This window comes from Nycticebus coucang, chromosome 2 (genome assembly GCF_027406575.1).
Source record: "Nycticebus coucang isolate mNycCou1 chromosome 2, mNycCou1.pri, whole genome shotgun sequence".
NCBI classification, from domain to species: Eukaryota; Metazoa; Chordata; class Mammalia; order Primates; family Lorisidae; genus Nycticebus; species Nycticebus coucang.
In genome coordinates, this window is record NC_069781.1 from 180,523,642 (window position 1) to 180,543,202 (window position 19,561).

General features: G+C 50.5%; 1 protein-coding gene across 1 annotated transcript; it reads right to left on the bottom strand.

Moving 5' to 3' along the window:
* Positions 1-4,876: 4,876 nt before the first annotated feature.
* KCNG4 (potassium voltage-gated channel modifier subfamily G member 4) lies at positions 4,877-19,334 on the bottom strand. Its single transcript, XM_053575596.1, has 3 exons — positions 19,306-19,334; positions 16,700-17,490; positions 4,877-5,677 (listed from the first exon to the last, which is right to left on the bottom strand). Exons 2-3 carry the CDS (start codon positions 17,447-17,449, stop codon positions 4,877-4,879), a joined length of 1,551 nt encoding a protein of 516 aa, XP_053431571.1. The 5' UTR covers positions 17,450-17,490; positions 19,306-19,334.
* Positions 19,335-19,561: the final 227 nt, after the last annotated feature.

Consider the following 19,561-nt stretch of genomic DNA (forward strand, 5'->3'; position numbering starts at 1 on the left):
AGAGCAGGAGATGACATCAGACAAACACAAAATAAGGAACACCTGTTTGACAAAGGGTGTGTGTGTGTGTGTGTACACATGCGTGTGCACACACATGTAATCTATGTTCACTCATAATGTCAGTGTCATCTAAGTCAAAGAAGAGCGGTGGAAGCAAGGAAGCTAAAGAGATAGGACGAGTTAAAGTAATATCCAGTGTATCTGAACCGGGCTGGACCCTGTGCTGGAGGGAAAGGGCTATAAAGGATATTACTAGGTCAGCCAACTTGGAACAGACAGTAGACTAGATTAAATATTGCATCAGAGCTGACTGTGCTGAAGCTGAGAACTGCACTGCGGTTATGTAAGAGGGCATCCTTGTCCTAAGGACCTGCACGGTGCAGTGTTTGGGGGTCTCCATGGGCCCTCCACCCTAAGATGAGGGAATTGGCTTCCTTTAGAGCTTCCTACTCTTTGGGGGCAGGGGCAGAAGGTCCAGGACTCCTTTGAGAAGCTTATGGGATTGTTATACAGTTAGCACTTAGCAATGCACCTGCCCTCCAGAGGTCCAGAAACCTCTGGAACCTCATGGAAACTCTTGGCTAAGACTCCCTGGGCTGGTGGTCTTCTGATGAGCCTCTGGTGACCACATGCTAATGTGGTGACTCAAAGGCAAAGGCAACTTACTCTCAAATGGTTCAGCAAAACATACTATGCAGATACAACACAGACCCAGATGGAGCAAACGGTAAAACAGATGGGGAAAAAATGCAAAAATTAAAAAGTGTGTTGTGTGTTTGGGTGTTCTGTGCACTATTTTTGTTCTTGTACCTTTTTGGTGAATTTGACATTTTTTCCGAATAAAATGTTTGCTTGGTGCCCAGTGTTATGAGGAAGAGGAGAGATGTTTGTTTAATGAGCGTGTGGGGTCCTGAAGCCTGGCACTTTTGGGGATGGGGTTTCGGGTGGGGGTGCAGCACACCACCAGTGCTTGTGTGGACAGGTGGTGCAGAGAGATCTCAGCAAATTTATATTCAGACTTGAACTAAATGAGAAAAGGAAGGTCCATTGTAATTGATTTCCATATCCACTGTTATACCATATGTCTGAAACACTCCAAGACAACATTACCTACCTTGCTCAGGGCACCAGGGCTAAGTGTTGCTACAAGCTTGTTTTGAATATTTTTCCTGTGGGCCTGAGCACTGATTATTTTTTATTTTTTAAGTTTTGAGACAGAGTCTCACTCTGTTACCTTGGGTACAGTGCTGTGCTCACAGCAATCTCAGTATCTTGGGCTCAAGCTATCCTCTTGCCTCAGCCTCTCGAGTAGCTGGGACTACAGGTGCTCACCATGATGCCTGGCTAGTTTTTCTATTTAAGTAGAGGCAGGGTCTTGCTATTGCTCAGGCTAGTCTCGAACTCTTGCTTAAGCAATGCACCTGCTTTGGCCTCCCAGAGTGCTAGGATTACAGGTGTGAGCCACCTTGGGTATGATTTTGGATGAGCCTAGGAGCTGCAACATAATATACTAGAAAAGAGTGCTCTGTTGGGAATTGGAATACTTGGATCTAAGTGAACTGGCTGTGTGCCCTTGGGTGGGTGGCTTCCCTCTATGAGTCTTGGTTTCTCCATCTTAAAATGAGGGAGTTGATGTAGTTTAGAGCATCTTATCCTTCATGAGGGATCATTGTTTCCTTTGAGAATTTGATGAAATCACCAGACACTTTGCAATTTGAAATGCACATAACCACCAGCAGGTCACAGATCCCTGATGGGAAGTCCCTGCTTCAATGACTTGTTTTCTGATGGGACTTCCAGTTACCAACTTCTAAAGTCCCAAAAGCCATCATGGTAGAGTCAATAGTACAGTCCCAAAAGCCCCCAGCACAGTCCTAGGTCAAGCCCCACTGTGAAGAATAAACTCAATGCTGGCTAAAGATGTGCTGAGCCAAGTTTTCCAAGTTACCACTAGAAGCCACATCTGCAACACAGTGTGGAAATAGCCTGAAGGAAAGGGCCATTTTTCCTTTGCCTTCAGCTGCCTGATGTCTGCCTCTGGCTATGGTCATGCCATTGGCCTCAGAGAAAGCCAACCCTTCTGGGAACCACTAGGCACCCTTCAGCCAATGGGCAGGAAGAAACTGCCTAGCAGCTTATCACATGTGCCCCACTCAATCAGCATGAAGGGAAGGCTGCTTTGCAAGGCTAGACTAGAACAATTTAGACCCGTCTCCTGGGACATTACCAGGGAGAAAAAATAGAGCATTTAATTAAGCCCCACATGCGAGCAATCAATTCCAATTTTCCACTTCTAATTTAGTAAAGAATTTCAACTGGGTGAACACTAAGACACTATAGAATCTCTTAATGTTGGTGATGGCTCGCCTAATTTTGATCTTAAACTTTCCTTTCTACTCTGGCACACTTTTGTAGAGATACCTCATATGGGAAACCAAGATGCCTGGGTAGGAGCCAGTTACAGAAAAGGGCAAAACTGTAATTAGGAATTATCTCACCAGGAACACAGCACAGAAAAGGTCTTCAATCAGGAGGGGGGCTGATGTGGGGGCTGGTGTGGGTCCCAGGTCTTCCGGTGACCATGGAGGATTCTTCTCTGGTTCCGGGGTAAGCTCACTACCCAGTTCAAAGGTTGTGGATGAGAGCTGACTGGAAGGGGGAAAGCTGTTTAGACATTTATGCATTCTTATAAACATCATTATTTGCAAATGTTGCACACCTGGGGTGCAGAGCTCTGCTTGGCTGGTCTTCTTCACTCACACCGTGGTCCCTGAGGGTGCTTTATGGAACCCTAGTTAGAAAACAGATCTAGTCCAATGCCGGCAGTTGACTGAGAAGTCACACAGGAAGTGAAGACCTGGGCCCTGGCAAGCTCCCAAGTGGTCTAGCCCCCATTTACTCCAGAGAGTAAGTGGAAGACTTTGACTTCTTAATATTTTGCCTAAAAGCAGTTATTAAAAAATTAGTCTGGAATAAAAAAACCCATATGACTATTGTCCAAAGTGCCGATGACGTGCTCACAAGATCCTGCTAATCACTTCATGGAACAGAGTGGCCATCCAGGGTGGGAATTCTATAAGGTAGAGGAGCTTTCCTTGTGTGATGGCCATGGAATTGCTATGCAAAAAGCTTGCTTGGGGAAATGTCTGTTTGGGGATGATCAGGGGGTGCTCTGCTGATTCATAGGGTTTAAAGGAATGGGGACATGTGCCTGCAGCAGCTGGCAGGACACCTGGAGGAGTCAAAGGAAGAGCTCCCTATGAGGGAATGAGGTGCAGGTGCTGGTGTCCCCAGGGCCAGAGCCCTCAGCTGCGCTGCCACCTGGCATTGCGGTGAAGGGTGGCCTGTGTCTGGAACACAGCAGGATTTCACTAAAAACTCTCAGAAGGAATGAACAGCAAGTGGCTTGTTACTGGTGATAAAACGCTGCCTGCTCTCGTACATAAACCAATCCGATCCACAGGTCCCAAACCACTTCACTGTGACCTACTGGTGTCCTCATGCACTTCCACCAGTGGACTTAACAGCCATGGCAAGCAACTGTGCAGGGCTGTGTCACACTTGGGAAGTGCCATTGAGACATCCCCCAGATGTGTTCTGCTGGGAACAAAAGAGATGCCAGCATTTGACACAACCATGTACATTAATGATACAGGGGAGGCAGGCCCTCATGTCTCATTCCCCTTTCCAGACTGGTCTTCTCGCATCCCGTCTGACTATCATCATCTTTTTAACCCACGGTCCGTTCCCATCACTCAGTCCTCTGCAAAGCGTTCAAACCCCACCACCTTCTCACTGCAACCCACCTTTCCAGCTTCGTCTCCTCAATGCCCCTCCACACTCCAGCTCTCCTGTCTCTATGAAGCCTTTGGGAGCTGAGCCCTTGGGATTCGTCACTGTTCCCTGTCAGTATGCTCCACTTTATCTACGATGGCTTGGTCCTACATCTGCCTTCTGCACTGATGCAAAGGGGTGACCATGTTAACAAACAAACAGGTGCATAATAAATACATTTAAATATAAGCTAAGAAGCCCTCTGAAATGAAGGGGCCTGGTCAGTGGACCCAGCAAGGAGCAGACTGCAAGCCTGCCCTTGCTTCTGCACTAAAGCCAGGCTGAGCCTGTGGTGGTTTAACTGAGGATAAAAAGCCAACACTCCCAGCAATGCAAGTGGTGCAGTACTCTCAAGGGACCACACAGAGCCCGGAAAGAGTTCCCCTCTGTCAAGCGGAAGGACTCTAGGTCATGGATAACATCTCACCAAGAGTCCAGACAGCCAGAGAGACCACTGCGCTCACATGTGGGGCTTCTGCCCAGCTCCTGGGTCCCAGGTGTGTGGACGCCGTGGCTAAGAGCTGCCGGAGCTGGTGGGGAGTGCTTATCAGCCCCCAGGGAACTCATGGAAAGGTTGGGTGAGGAGATCTGATGGGAAGGTTTTGCAGGACTGCACCCTCTGACTTTCAGTGGCGTGTGGCCCAGAAAAGAGGGTTTTAGGGAAATAATGGGATTCTGTAGGCTGGGTATTCAAAATGTCAATGGTGATCAGAGTTCTGCGGGCATGTGGAGCCCAGTATGAGATGTTAAAGACTCCACGGGGAACGAAAAAGAACGAGGTGAGCTGACCTAATCCAGCAAGGGTGGCTGTGCTCAGTGGGTGCGCAGGGAGAGAGCGCAAGAAAGGCCATCTGAATGAGGCTAGCCTGCATCACAGTTGTCATGAGGCCCAGGGATAACAGATCTTTGCCGTGTGCCCCTTCTGGCGTGGGGAGTCCCCCGGGGCCCTAGAAGTGCACCACTAGGCGGTCTAAGCTGAGTGTCCTTGAGTTTCAGCCAAGGTGATGGGTGAGGCTGCGGTGTATGCATGAGGGGCTTCGGGTTAAATGCGCAGGACGGGCGAGGCAGGGCTCTCCAGGGTCAGGTCGTCAACATCCTTCATGAGTTCGTGTTCACTGGCCGTGGTGGGGCCCAGGAGCTCTCCGTCACTGGCGGTGGTCGAGTTCTGGAGGCGCCGGAGGCGGGCCTGGAGCTGTTCTTGCTCTTTCTTGAGCTCCAGGTAGGAGTGGGAGAAGGTGTGGAAGATGGACGTGGCCGGGAAGGCCATGATGAGGATGCCACTCAGGATGCTGCTGAGGGCCACCATCTGGCCCGGCACACTGCGCGGGACCATGTCCCCATAGCCCACCGTCGTCATGGAGATAATGGCCCACCAATAAGAGGCGGGGATGCTGGTGAACTCCAGGACCCGCCCGGACTCGTTCTCTGCCACGTAGACCAAAGGGGAGAAGAGGGTGACGGCCACGCCCAGGAAGAGGAGGAGGAGGCCGAACTCCCGCGCACAGCGGCGCACCGTGAGCCCCAGCGTCTGCAGCCCCAGCGAGTGGCGCGCCAGGCGCATCACGTAGAGGATGCGCAGCGCGCGCAGCACGCGCAGCACCAGCCCCACCTTCTCCAGGTAGGAGCTGCTGCTGGGCCTCTCACCATCCTCTGCGGGCTCAGACACCACGAGTGACACGTAGTATGGGGAAATGGCCAGGATGTCGATGATGTTCAGAGGCCCCTGGAAGAACTGGCACTTGTTCTGGGCCTGGACAAAGCGCAGGCAGAACTCCAGGGAGAACCAGGCCACGCAGATGGTCTCCACAATGAAAATATAGTAGCACTTTTGTGAGCATTCACCCTGGGGAGAGACAACAACAAAGCACAGGGTAGAGAGCAGACCTGCAGCAGCCCTGGCAGTGGGGGAGGATTTCACGCTGAAAAGCACTTGTAGGTGTGCATTCATTAGCGCTGTGCCATGGACTTATCTGTCCACCAAACATCCTTCTAGATAGTTGTCAGGTTGTGGCTGGCTGTGCTGCTGTTTAGCTGACCACCCTTTCCGGTCTCTCTTGCAGCTAGGTGTGGTCCAATGACTAACAGCTCACCTGTGGTATTGGTGTGAATTCCTGCACACTCTTTCCCCACTTCTTGTGAGCTGGGACAGCCCCCGTCCCCCAGCTCAGAAACGGCAGATTGGACTAACAAGATGCAACACCCTAACACCAAGCTGGAGAAAACCAGGTCTCTGAACAGGAGCTGTCCACTCACCTCGTTCCCTCCCCTTGGGACTATTGCACAAGAGAGGTAATTTTGCTTAAAGCCATTCTCTCTTGGGGCCTCTTTGTTATAGCAGCAGCCTTGGCCTTGACTGACATGAGCATCTGTTGGGTACCATGCACTGCTCTCTCCTACCATCCCATAAGCCACATAGCAATGCCACGACCTCATTTGATGGCCCAGGAACCTGGCAGCTGAAGTGAAATAAATGACATGCCTGAGCTTACATACAGAGTAGCTCATACAGTCTGGCCTCAATCTGGGTCTCTTAGCCACTCGACATTGTTTTCCAACTTCTTTGTCTAGGACTCCTCATTCAGCTGGTTATAGGTTGGTCAGAGGAACTCCAAAAACAGAGCAAGTGTAGGCCACTCTGTTTTAAGCATAAGGCACTCCATCTCGGCTGTTCAGTGACCTCTGCTGGAATCATTCCCTCTGGGACCCAAGCAGAAGGAACTAGGGGACACAATGGCTCCAGGGGGGCTAAACCATAAAGGAACAGAAGCTGGAACACTATTAGCACACCAAAGTAACACTCTACCCTTCCTACACTACTTAAAGCCTTTAAAAGCTAAGCCCTCTTGGGCGGCGCCTGTGGCTCAAGGAGTAGGGCGCCGGTCCCATATGCTGGAGGTGGTGGGTTCAGGCCCAGCCCCGGCCAAAGAAAAAAAAAGATTCACAAAAGCTAAGCCCTCTTGCTCTTTGGGGCTAATGCCTTTTGAGTCCCAGCCACCTTCACCCAGGTGCCAAATAAACTTCAGCTATTGCTGTACACCCAGCTTTGTGACTTGATTGAGTCGACAGATACCTTACAATGGCCACCAAAAATGTATTGAAGGTCCACTTTGTGCCAGGCCCTTTGCTGGGCTTTAGGGGTGCTGTAACTAGACATTGTTTCTGGAGGGGCTTGAAGGCTGGTGGGCAGAGCATTCTCCGGAGTCTCTAAGGCAGGGGTCCTCAAACTACGGCCCGCGGGTCACATGAGGCGGTGTGACTGTATTTGTTTTTTTACTTCAAAATAAGATATGTGCCGTGTGCATAGGAATTTGTTCATAGTTTTTTTTTTAAACTATAGTCTGGCCCTCCAACGGTCTGAGGGACAGTGAACTGGCCCCCTGTTCAAAAAGTTTGAGAACCTCTGCTCTAGGGTGTGTGATTGTAGCTCTTCACACGCAGGCTGTCTCCCTCGGCAGACCCCCGCTGGGTGGGTGCTGTTCTGCGCCCTATGTGTGTTCTCCCTGTCCCGCCTCCTAACAGAGTCATTCCACCAGCCCCTCTGCCATGAAAACTGTGGGCCTGGAACCGAAAGCATCAGCCTCCTCCAGGCACTTGTTAGAAACTCAGATTCTCAGGCCCATTCCATCCCTGCAGAATCAAAATCTGCATTTCAACACGATGCCCATGTGACTCACATGCACATTAAAATCTTCCATGCATTGGTCTAGCGTGTGGCTCCTGGACTTGGCTTCCCATTAGAAACCTCTGGGGGACCCTTGAAACATCCACTGCCCAGGCTGGGCCCACAGAGATTCTAATATAATTGATCTAGGTTTGAGCTGAGCAGGAGAATTTTCCAGAAGCCTCATAGATGACTCAAATGTAGAGCCAGACTAGGGAACCTTGCTATAAATATTACGTTTACATAGACTTGATGGATGGGTGTATGAAGGACTGAAGCTAGTTGCCTGTGTAAAAAGCAAGATATTGACAACTGCAGTTTTCTTTGGATTAAAGTGTTCTGAAGTGGAAAAAGAAATTATTTCCAGTGCCTGGGCCCACAGGAATCCTAAATTGAAATGTTCTTGATGCCTGACCGCTAGAGAAAGAGAAATGGGCTGGACCATCCTAATCCCTCTTTGCCTGTCCAGGGCCGGGCGACTTTTTCCCTGTGTTCTCTCTGGTCTACCACAGGGTGGGGGTCAGGGGCATTGTGAAGGATGGAGTCCAGAACTTCAGTGCTGAGTCTCAAATCCCAAATTACTTGGGCAAACTCACTTGCCCCCTCTGGACTTTTGGGCTGTGCTCTCTGAAGGGTTATCATAATGATTTGCATACAAGGCAGCTAGCAGGTTACTGCCCCGGGCAGGCACATGATACTTGGTGGCTATTTTAACATGATGATACCTTGGTTGTAGACAATAGCCTGACTGGTCAGTGTAAGGACAACAACACCCTCCTCCTACTGCTGGATTTTACAAGAAGATGAGGAAATTCTCGACATACTGAGAGGACTTTGCCACAACTATCACAATTTGCTTCAGGATCCTGGAGGGCTCAGGAAGTTCAGGTCCTGATTCTCCAGTCCTCCTAAAACTTGCTGTGTGACTTTGAAGTGGTCACTGCCCTTCCCTGTGCTTCTGTTTCCAATGAAGAGGTTGGAACGGAATCAGTGTTTCTTAGAGCTGATTCAGAACCTCCTGGGCCAGAATCTCTCAAGGTGCTTGTAATGCAGATTCTTGGGCCTCCATCACAAAATCAAAATACTTATGTGGGGTCGCCCAGGAACTTGCATTTTGGCAAGCTTCCCTGTTGACTATGGGGCACCTGGAGGTCTTTCAGGCTCTAGGCTAGATTCTCCCTGCAAGGCCTCTTTCTTTGTTGATGGTTAGGGAATTTTTCACTGGACTTAAGAGACTTGTAGGCTGGGAATAACTTTTCCAAACCAGTCACTCCACAGGGAGGTGACACCTGAGAGGCCGAGAAGGATGTGTTGGGTTCTTCCTCTACCTGTGGTGTGCCGTTTGCATATTCAAGCCATGCACACCAGCTCCTCCTCCCGCCTGGCCTGCGGGCCACCTCCCTTCACTGCAGCAAGGGCTCTGCATGCCGTGCCAAGTCACACCACCTGCATAGGGCTCTGCTTTGCATCCTTAAACCAGCCTCCATCACTGGTTCCTGAAGAAATGGCCGAATCTGTGGCTGGCGCTGGGGTTGGGGGGCGGATTTATGGAGCTCAAGGTGAGGAAGTAATTCCCAGCCCAGCCAATATTTGAAGAAAAAAGAAAAAGGGAAAGGAAAAAGTTAAAAAGTTATTCTTTTCCCCTCTGTGGAAGTTTCTAGATGTATTTTGTAAGGAGGGCAAACAACGCATTCTGTTTTTTGTTGTTTTTTTTTTTTGAGACAGAGTCTCATTTTGTTGCCCTTGGTAGAGTGTGGTGGTGTCACAGCTCACAGCAACCTCCAACTCTTGGGCTTAAGAGATTCTCTTGCCTCAGCCTCCCAAGTAGCTGGGACTACAGGTGCCTGACACAGCACCTGGCTATTTTTTTTGCAATTCTCATTGCTGTTTTAGCTAGCTGGAGCTGGGTTTGAACCCGCCACCCTTGGTATATGGGGCCAGCCCTCTACCCACTGAGCCACAGGCACCGCCATTTGTTTGTTTTGTTTTGTTTTTCAGACAGAGTCTCACTGTGTCGCCCTGCATAGAGTGCCATGGCATCATTGTAGCCCACAGCAACCTCGAACGCTGGGCTCAAGAGATCCTCCTGCCTCAGCCTCCTGAGTAGCTGGGACTACAGGCACCTCCCAGAACAGCTAGCTTATTTTAGAGACAGAGTCTTGCTTTTGCTCAGGTTGGTCTCAAACTCCTGAGCTCAAGCAATCCACCCACCTCAGCCTCCCAGAGTGCTAGGATTACAGCATGAGCCACCATGCCCACCCAACCATTCTGATTTGCCCAGAACTTTCTGGGTTTAGGCACAGAAAGTTCTAGGTTCTGGAAATTCTGTTAGTCCTGGGCAAACTGGATGGTTGGTCACCCCGTTCAGGGGCCTTGTCACTTGTGGAGTGGGGCACGTTCTGCAGAGTCAGCCTGGAGAAGGCTGGAGGCGTGAACAGTGGAACAACATGGATGAATCTCACAGACTACATGGGGAGCAGAGTAAGCCAGCTGCAACAGAACCATAGGTCGTAGGTCTCTATTTACAGGAAGCTTGAGAACACGCAAAGTCATCTAGGGGCACAAAATCACCATAACGGCTGCCTCTGGGTGAGGTAGAGATTACTGTTAAGGACCGTGAGAGAGTTTTCTAGGGTCATAGAAACAGTCTATATTAAGAGGGGTGAGAATTACATGGGCGTATCCATTTGTTAAATTGTATAGGTGAGATTTATACCTGTCAAGGCATGTGCATTTTACCTGTAAAACTGTAAAAAAAAGATAATGAATAATACCAAGTGATTTGGGATGGAGAGAAGATGGAGAGAGAGGAAACAAGAATGGTGGAACACTGACCATTGTTAGAGCCGAGTTGTGCGAACTTGGTGTTCATTATATCATTCTGTTCACTCTGTAAATATCTAAAATTTTCCATAATGAAAAGTTAAAACATGAAAAGAAAAGCAAAATTGCAGGGTACGACTTTACATCCATTCTGATGGCTAGAATCATGAGGACAGACAGTGGCAGGTGGGACTGTGGGGAAACTGGGACCCATGCACACAGCTAGGGGGATTGTAAGATGGTACAGTGGCCCTGGAAGATGCACGCAGTGGCCCTTCTTCAAAAGGTTAAACCACTTGAAGTGACCATCTGTCCTACCAACTCCACTCTTGTGCATGGACGTCCATGTGGTATCATTCATAACAGCCACATGACAGAGGAATAAACAGATAAAACGTGGTGGGTCCATACCATGGAATATTGGTTAGCCCTAAAAAGGAATGAAGTATCAATACTTGCTGAGACATGGACGAACCTTGGAGGCTTTATGATGAGTGCAAGTAGCCAGATGAAAAGCCCACATATGGTATGATTCCCTGTATAGGGACTACCCAGAGCAGCAAACCCACAGCGACGGAAAGCATAATAAATATGCAGTTGCAGGGGCTGGGGCCGAGGAGGATGGGGAGTGACTGCTAATGGGCATGGGAATAAGACAGTGGTGATGGTTAGATGATCATAAATATAGTAAAAACTACTTGCCTGTGCGCATGAAATGCATCATGTGTGAAATACATCCTTATAAAAAGAACGCAGGGTCGGAGTCTGAGCTGGCCGAACAGTCCTAGCTGTGGCAGTGGGTGGATTCCTGCAGCCTTGCCCAGACCCCTTCCCTAGAGCACCAGAGGAGGGCTGGTGGGGCAGAGTCACTGCCTGTGGGGGGTCGGTTTGGACAGGCTGCTGGGCAGAGGCCTGTAGGAACAGTGAGGGCCAGTTCTGGAAGCTCTACCTGAGAGGGACTTGAGTCCGCAGTCTTGACCTTGAGGACATCCTGGCTGCCTGTCCTTCACGGCACCCCCTGCACCTTTCTTCTGGACATGGCCCTTCTTAGCTCTTGGGCTCAGTGCTGTCCCCACTGCTCTGCTGGGCGGCTCAGGCCTCCCTTCCTCTCCTCCCTGCTGCTGTGAACTCGGTCTGTGGGCCTCGGGCCCTCGGCTGCTTCCTCCAAACTCTCCCGGGACGAGGATGTGCTGACTCACTCCTCTTGCTCCTCTCCCAGGCTCCTTGCTCTGGGGCTGCAGAGGGTTGGGTCAGGGAACAGGGATATGACCAGCACAGGGCCAGGGGCTCCACTGGGCTGTAATGCAAATCTCATAGTGGCTGTTCCACATGGGATGCAGGGCACGTCGCATCACCTCTGTGCTGCTGTCCCCTCAGTGGTCACTGGAGGAGACACCTTCAGGTCCTCCTAGCATAGCCCTGCCTGCAGGGTGGGCTTGTGCATGAGTCTGGGTGGGGCCTTTGCACTGTGCCTTGGAGGGGGCTGGAATTAGACTGTGGAGATGGGGGATGTAACAGGGCACAGCGAACAGTGAGAACAGCACCAGGAAAGGTGGGGCCAGCCCAGGAAAGAGGGTTTCTTTTTGGCTGGGACATAGGGAGACTTGGCTGGTGGGGGGGTTCGGGGCGGGGGGAATCTTAAAAGACATCAAAACCAGAAGGCTCAGAGGAATTGACTGGAGCAATTACCAAATGTCAGTGCACACAGAGAGGCTACAGAGAATGGGGCAGTCCTTTCTGAGGCTGATTCGTGATCCAGGAAAGGGCTGGAGGAGGAAGAAGCCAGTTCCTGTCAAAGGGCAGGGAGGTGGGAATCGCGGCTGGAAGTGAACTGCGCCTACAGGGCCGTGCAAGGAGGACACTTCCCGGGAGGGGCCCATGAGTCCTGCCTAGTCTTTTAAAAATCCCTCTCCGAGCCTTCCTTCTGCAGGTCTACACCTCAGGGGGATGCAGAACTGCCATGGTACAGGCTGTGAGGGAAAGTGGAGCCGAAGGTCCCACCCCTGGCCCCACAGTGCTCTGCAGTCAACAGGGCTGCAGCAGGCTGTCCACAGCCCTTTGGCGCTGTCTCCCAAAGCCTCAAGCAACACTTGGGGGCAGGGCTAGAATCTAAGGCAGTGAGGGGGTGGGAGCAAGTGGAAGTCGGCAGGGCTGGTTAAGAGAGCCGTTTGTGCCCGTGCTTCTAGCTCAGAGCAGGGTCTCCAGTACAGAGCAGGTCTTCAGAAAAGATGTGCCGAGTGTCTGAGTGAGGGCACAATGAGGGTCAATGCCATTGGCTGCCGCTGTTCCGGTTGGATGGAGTTGAGGACAGAGGGTGGTGAGCAAAGCAGCTGAGCAGGGAAAGGGAAGCGAGCTGAGGCCCGAGGAAGAGTGAGTGCCCACACCCGGTAAGCAGGCTCCCTCTGTCCTCACTGCTGCCCATGGCTGGTGTTATTCTCAGCCTCCTTCATAGGTGGGGAAACTGCACACGCAAGGACATGAGGGACACATCGACGGGCACAGCCAGGTAGTAGCAGAGTTGGGATTTGACCCAGGGCTGGCAAAACTAAAGGTTCTGGCCTCTTTCCATGACACAATACTGTCTGTAGAGGTTGAGATGTCTCAAAAGCAGCAAAAAAGTAGAGGTTGACCCGCAGCCACCCAGTGGCACTCAGTCTCCCCTGGAGGGAGGGAAAGGCACCAAGGCAGCGTGGAAAGGGCAGGAGGGATAAATGGCAGGAAGGATGTACAGGGAGAGGAAAAGAAAAACCTGGGGAAACTGCAGCAAAGAGACCAGGACAGAGGGCACAGGTTTCCAGAGCAGGACGCCAGGGACCAGGAGTCCGCCTCTTCACTTTACAGTCAGGAGACTGGAGTCTGGTGGGTGAAGCCCCCTGCCCTGGGGAGGCAGGACTAGATTTGGAATCCTGCCTATCGAAGTGGGAGCCAAGGGACAGAATCCTGGCCTCAGGCCTCAAGCCCATCCTGTCCCCCAGAAGCAGGGGTCCTTATAGTAAGCCTTCTTGCCTTCAACTATACAAACGAAGCAGGCTCTCCATGGTAAATGAGCACCCACACACACAGTGGAATATTACTCAGCCATAAAGAGGAAGGAAGCTCTGACCTATGCGGACCTTGAAGCTGTTATGCTAGGGGAAAGGAGCGGGCACAGAAGGCTACAGATCATATAATACCCTTTACATGACACGTCTGGAATTGGTAAGTTCAGAGTCAGAAAACAGAAGGGTGGTAGCCAGGGGCTGGAGGGAAGCGAATGGGGAAAGACCACTTAATGGGTACAGGGTCTTATTTGGGAGTGATAAGGAAATATTATGGAGCTAGGTAGAGGGTGCACACTGCAGAACATTGTGAGCGTGCTAAACGCCCCTGAATTGTGCACTTTAAGATGGTCCATTTTATGTTATATGAATGTCAACTCAGGTTGAAAAATGGAGCAGAGACACTCAGAATATAAAGCCTGAGAATGTAACTAAGGGTTGTCTTATCCCCAGCACCTGCAGCTACTTAGGAGGCAGGCAGTGGCTTCTGGCATGGGAGGGAGTGTAGACGACTGGCTTCCTGGTAACTCGCAACTAATGAGTGAATGAGCAGCCAGGACTCGCGGTTGCTGAGCCCCTCTGTGTGCCCGTGTGGTTCCAGCTGCTTTCTGAATCAATCTTCTCATCCTCACCCTGAGCCCCTGAGGACACTGCTAACAGTACCCCCATCTCACAGATAAGGAAACTCAAAGGCAAGCGAGTGACTTTCTCAAGGTCAGTGGGATGGAGACGTGCTACCTACACAAAGCCCCGCTGCCCCAGAAACACCAAGTGCCACAGAGGCCAAGGGTCTAGACCAGAGGTGGAGCAGACCAGAATTGAAAGATGGTGCTGGTGTCCTGTGGTCGCAGGAGGTCAGGTTTTAGAGCCCATCAGAAGTGAGCTCGAATCTTGGCTTTGCCACTCACTCACTGTGAGCTGAGGAACCTGGTAAAACTTCCCCAAACCTCAGTTTCCTCATCTGAAAAATGGGGGTCGCAGAAGTAGTCACTTTCTGATGTGCTGTGAGGATTAAGTCAGCCCGTGGTGTCAAATGCCAGCCTCACAGAGAGGATGACTCCCCCAAGGAATCCTAAATTTTTAAAGTTTTGATGCATCTTAGAGTATCTAAGATGCTGAGAAGCCATAGGCATTCGGCTTGGCCCTCCCTGTCTATGCTGCCCCCTCCCTCCTTCATTTTAATTTGCAAACTCAGGCATAGACCTTTTACCCACTGTCATGTTTACTCCAAGGACATTGCTTTGAGAAGTTCAAAAAAGAAAACAGAAAACTGCTTTCTTTGAGTGTATTCTAACCCTCCAAATTCTATTTCTGATAGACTTATATCCCCCCACCCGCCCCGTGGCATTAATCATCTGTGCGGATGCCACTTAGGAGGACATTCCATGGGCACAGCCTGTCCCCAGAAGCAGCTGGCCAGGGGTAGTTAGCAGCCTGATGAATAGGCCTGCTCTCAGACTGATGTTCCCTGAGGGCAAATTTGGAATACTGGGAGGGCACATCATCTTTTTATGTAAATGCAAGGCCATGGTCAAGACTGTCCCGTCCTCAGCCTCCCTGGCTCTCTGAATTATTACCCAAACAGGAAAATGGACATGCTCGGGGCTGCACCTCTCTGTCTGTCTCTGGGCACACAAAGGGGCAGTTTCATTAGAGAGAAATTGTACAGACCTTGCAGCTGAGCATGGCCATAAATCCCTCTTATCCTGGGAGGACACACAGTTGCCTGATTCTGCAGTCACTCTTTGGGCCACTAGGTTCTGCAGACCAGTCTCCCACTCTAATTTGATTTCCTGGGTCACCATTAAGCCAGCCCTGGGTTTATACCCTTTGTAATTTTCAAAGCATTAGGTTTTGAAAAGATCTTGGCCCTTTGCACAGCATAAATACCTGCCAGCCCCTGCATAGCTCCCTCCCTCTCTGGCCGTCTCTAAGAGGAACAGGCTGTGAACACCAGGGGTCTTTCTTTAGCAAGTGGGACCAAGGACACTTTAAGGAGTAGGGTAAGGAGGTCACTTATTTTGGCTTAATTTTTTCACTGCAGAGTCCACGGGTAAATATTTCTATGTATAGAGAGGCTCTTAAATCACATGCTTTTGTGCTAAAATGAATGAGAAAATACCTATAGTTTTCTCTATGGGAAAATACGTTGTTCTAAAGTCTAAAATATGTATTCTTAAGGACAAACCATTTGTAGATTGGACAAGACACGTCTTACTCAACAAATATTTATTGAGAGCCTACTGTGTGTGAGGCATGGGCTGGTTCTCCATCTAAATCCTTTCTTTCTGGAAAGTTCTCTCATCCTACTGTCTTGCCCCAGGATATTTCTTTAAGAGATGGGACCTGAAATGAACTGGCAGCTGCCAGGAGCCATATGTGGGGGGAGCTATTTTATACACACATTTTGCCTATCAGCGCTCCTCTATTGCGACGGAAGTTCTGTGCGTTCAGACATGGGGAGCCCTGGAGGAACAGTGCAGAGGCAGCAGCATTTTAAACTAGGAAATGGTCCAGCTTTCCGTTTGCAGCTCTCCCATGACCCTCTCAACAAAGGGCTGTTTCTCTTTCACCTCTCAGACCATCTGCTGCAGGGTTAGGGATGGCCTTGGGGTCTCCTACAACTCCCTGGAAGGAGAAATGCAGGGTGGACAAACACAACCCTTCACTCTGGCCACGTGGGGTAGGCTCACTTTCAAGTCAACTCATCTCTGAGTTTCCGTCCAGGGAGACTGACTGAGAGACTCAGCACCACAGGGAAACTGAGGCCTGAGAAGCTCTGCCGTGATCAGTATCTTTACTATGTAACTCCAAGGAGACTAATGTCCTGTGCCTCAGTTTCTTCCCCTGAAAATGCACTTGGGAAGCCAGAAGGCAGTTTAGCTCCAGAAGGCAGGGAATTTTGGCCTGGCCTTGTGCTTGGCACAACGTAGCTCGTCAAACATACTTTGGCGACACTGAATGTGTCAATTTTTGTAGATGGTGCCCATTTTATGGAGGAGGAAAGGGAGGCTCAGAGGTGAAATAATCTGCCTGCAGTAACAGAACTGGGAGAGATGAGGCTGGGCCCCTGTGGCCCTCTGGGCTCAGACATGGCTTTGTCAATAACCAAGACTCACTATCAGAGCCAGGCCACGTTTGCCTTGGTGGGCCTCTAAAACAAATATAAAAGATTATATTTTATGAGTGTGTTGGTCTAAAAACGAATATAATCCATGCTGGATAATATTCATTTTTTCCGTCTAATTTTAAGAAATGAAGACATTTCCATGGGCCCCTAAGGAGACAGCTGGGCTGGACCTCATGCCCGGTAGAGCAGTGGGCCCCAATCAGCGCCACTCACCTTGTCCTCCTCGGCCCTGAGGTCGGGCATGGTGCTGACACACAGGCTGATGGCCGTGGTGGCCACGAAGAGGATGGAGAGGCAAGCGAAGACCTTCCCGGGCAGTCCGGACTGCGGGTTTTCCACCATCTCCCGCAGTCGGTGCATGCACAGGCCCCAGCGCGAGGCGTGGGCGGTGGGGCTGTGCGCCTCCCTGGGCGGCTGCAGCGCCTCGGCCCTGCGCAGCTCCGCCAGCTCCTCCAGCCTCCCCAACAGCCTCCGCAGGCAGCATTTCTCCAGCTTGGCTTCCTCGATGCCCCAGTAGGTCAGCTCCTCCCGGAAGGACAGCGCGCACATCTCCTGCAGGAGCACCAGCTTCCCGGCCGCCAGGAAGCTCATAATCACGCCAAAGGCACTGGGGCTCCTGTCGAAGAAGAACTCCTGGTTGTCCTCGTCGTAATCGTCGCAGAGCTGCGTGATCTCCTCCGAGCTGCGGCAGAGCCGGAGCTTGCTCAGGCGGCTCAGCGGGAACTCGTCCAGCGTGCTCCAGGGAAGGCAGTACCTCCTGCCCCCCACGTTTACCAGGATCTCCTCCCTCAGGTCCGCCGCCGGGGAGGCGTCCAGGGCACCCACTTTCCGGACCCTGCGGTAGTAAAGGCCCTTGATGGTCGGCGTCTCCACGGGGCCTGGCAGGAGCTGACTCAGAGGGCTGTAGGAATCACGGTGCCGGTGTCCGGGACGCAAGCCCCTCTCTCTGGAAGCTGTGGGCATCGCCGAACGCGCCCCTTTTGGCAAGTAATAGATTCACCTGTCTGACACCCAACAGGAAAAGGGCAAGAGAACAGAGGGGAACTCAGGCTTCGGGCAGAGTCCTGGATCTTACCAACGGAGAAGTTCTTACAATAGCTTTCTTGCAACTGCATCATTCATTCTTGTAACCCTTTCATTCAACATGTATGAATTGAGGACCTACTATGTGCTTGGGGTACATCAGTGCACAAAATCCTTTCCTTGGGGAGCACATACTTATATCTCAGAAAAAACTCTCTGGAATGAGCCTGACATGGATTGGAACTTGAATAGTTTGGCCCCAAGGCACACAGGCCTTGAGTATGTGGCTGAACTTCTCTGGTCTCAGCATCATTCATTCCAATGACAAGACTGGTATCAACTTTGCAAGGTGCAGGTGGTAAAAATAAAGCTTAAGAGCCTAGGCTTTGCCTGACTTCACCTCAATGCAGTAGATGGACGTAGCAAAACCGCACTTGTACCCAATGAATATATAAATTAAAGAGTGTAGGCTCTCAAGTTCACTGCCAGTTTCCAATCCCTTATGATGTCTCCATGGTGGGTTACTCAGTCTCTCTGAGCCCTTTGCTTTGTCTGTATGACTGGGGCAGTTTGAGTGCCCACATCTTACAGCACCGTAAGGGTTACGTCCTGTAATATACATAGAGTGTGTGTGGAGAACAGTTCTAGACACTTCTGATGTACCAGGCTTCCCCTAATTAACTCATCTCATCAACTTCATGAGGCAGACATGAGTATCTCCACCTTACAGATGAGGAACCTGAGGCACAGAAAGTTTAAGTATCGTTCCCATTGTGTAGCAAGCCCCTGACATGCAAGAAAGCTTGGCAGGGGCCAGTTATTTAAGATTTGAGGAGACCAGGCAGGTGGCTGTGCTTGGCATAGCATCTAACTCTCAGGGATGGGGACAGGAGTTCCACACCTCTTGCTTAACCCTTCTTGTTTGTTTTTTCATTGGGAGGACTTTGCTAGGAGGGGGAGACCCTCTTATACTTTCAGTGACAGTCCTCCCTGTGTTCACTGCTTGCCTAGCCATTTTTGCTGTGTGACCTTGAGCCAGTTGCTCCCCCTCTCTGTGCTTAGGAAAAGCATTTTAGATTAAGCTCATTCATATATTTAAGAAAATCACTCCCATGATATTTCTCATCCTCAGACTCTGCAACCATTCCTTATGTAACTCACTCTAGCCAAAGCTATTTCCAAAGCTCCCATAACCTTACATTTTAAGACACACTCCAATCAAGAGAAAAATTTGGCAGCTGAATGGAAAGAAAAGTTCTTCTCAATTTCAGAACCAGTTGGAGTCCAGCAGGTAGTGAAGAGTGAATCACAGCCTGTTTCCCACTAGCTCCCCACACGCATCCTGTGGGGAGCTCACAACTCAGCAAGCATTTCTCCACTTGCTCCCAGTGTATGGCCAGGGGAGGAGGAGCAGCCTGCAGAGAGAAGAGGATTTTGAAACACAGGAAGCCCTTCCCAAGCTTTTTCATTTGCCGAGTGCAAAAACTAAGATCAGAGAGCTGAAGTGACTTGTCCAAGGTCACACAGCAAATCCAAATCCAATCCCAGACTCTGTCTCCCAGCCTGGGCCGCATTCTAGAACCCCCAAACTGCCCTTTCTGCATTCACTGAAGAAACCCAATTTTGCAATCTACCACTCTCTAAAGAGCTGGCAAAACAAAGCTCTTTCCCAAACATAAGAAAAGAATTTAGTCAAAACAGTACTTTTGCTAAGCATGTTTAACAGCCTCTCCCCATTCCTGTAAGCCCCTGCTCCTGCACCAGGCACCAACTTCTTCCCCTGAAGTTTAACTTACCCTCTTGTCTCAGGGAGCCTGTTTCCAGCTGTTTCTCTGTAGGGAAAGGGAAGCCCATGTCTCAGTGCCCGGGAAAGAGACAGGTTTGTGGTAGAGATGAAGGAGAAGGGAAAAAACCCAAACACAGCAGTTTCTGGCAGAGTTAGTCTCCAGCCTTTCTTCCTGTGCCTCCTCCAGGAACCAAGAGTTCATTCATTCTGCATCACTCTCTCCAGCAGCTGCAGGAGAGCCCTGGGGGAGTGCGGTGGGGTTTTTT

Coding starts and splice junctions, on each gene's coding strand:
- KCNG4 (XM_053575596.1), bottom strand. CDS start 17,449: ATGCCCACAGCTTCCAGAGAGAGGGGCTTGCGTCCCGGACACCGGCAC. Junction 5,678..16,699: donor TCAGGGCCGAGGAGGACAAG/GTGAGTGGCGCT, acceptor GTCTCTCCCCAG/GGTGAATGCTCACAAAAGTG.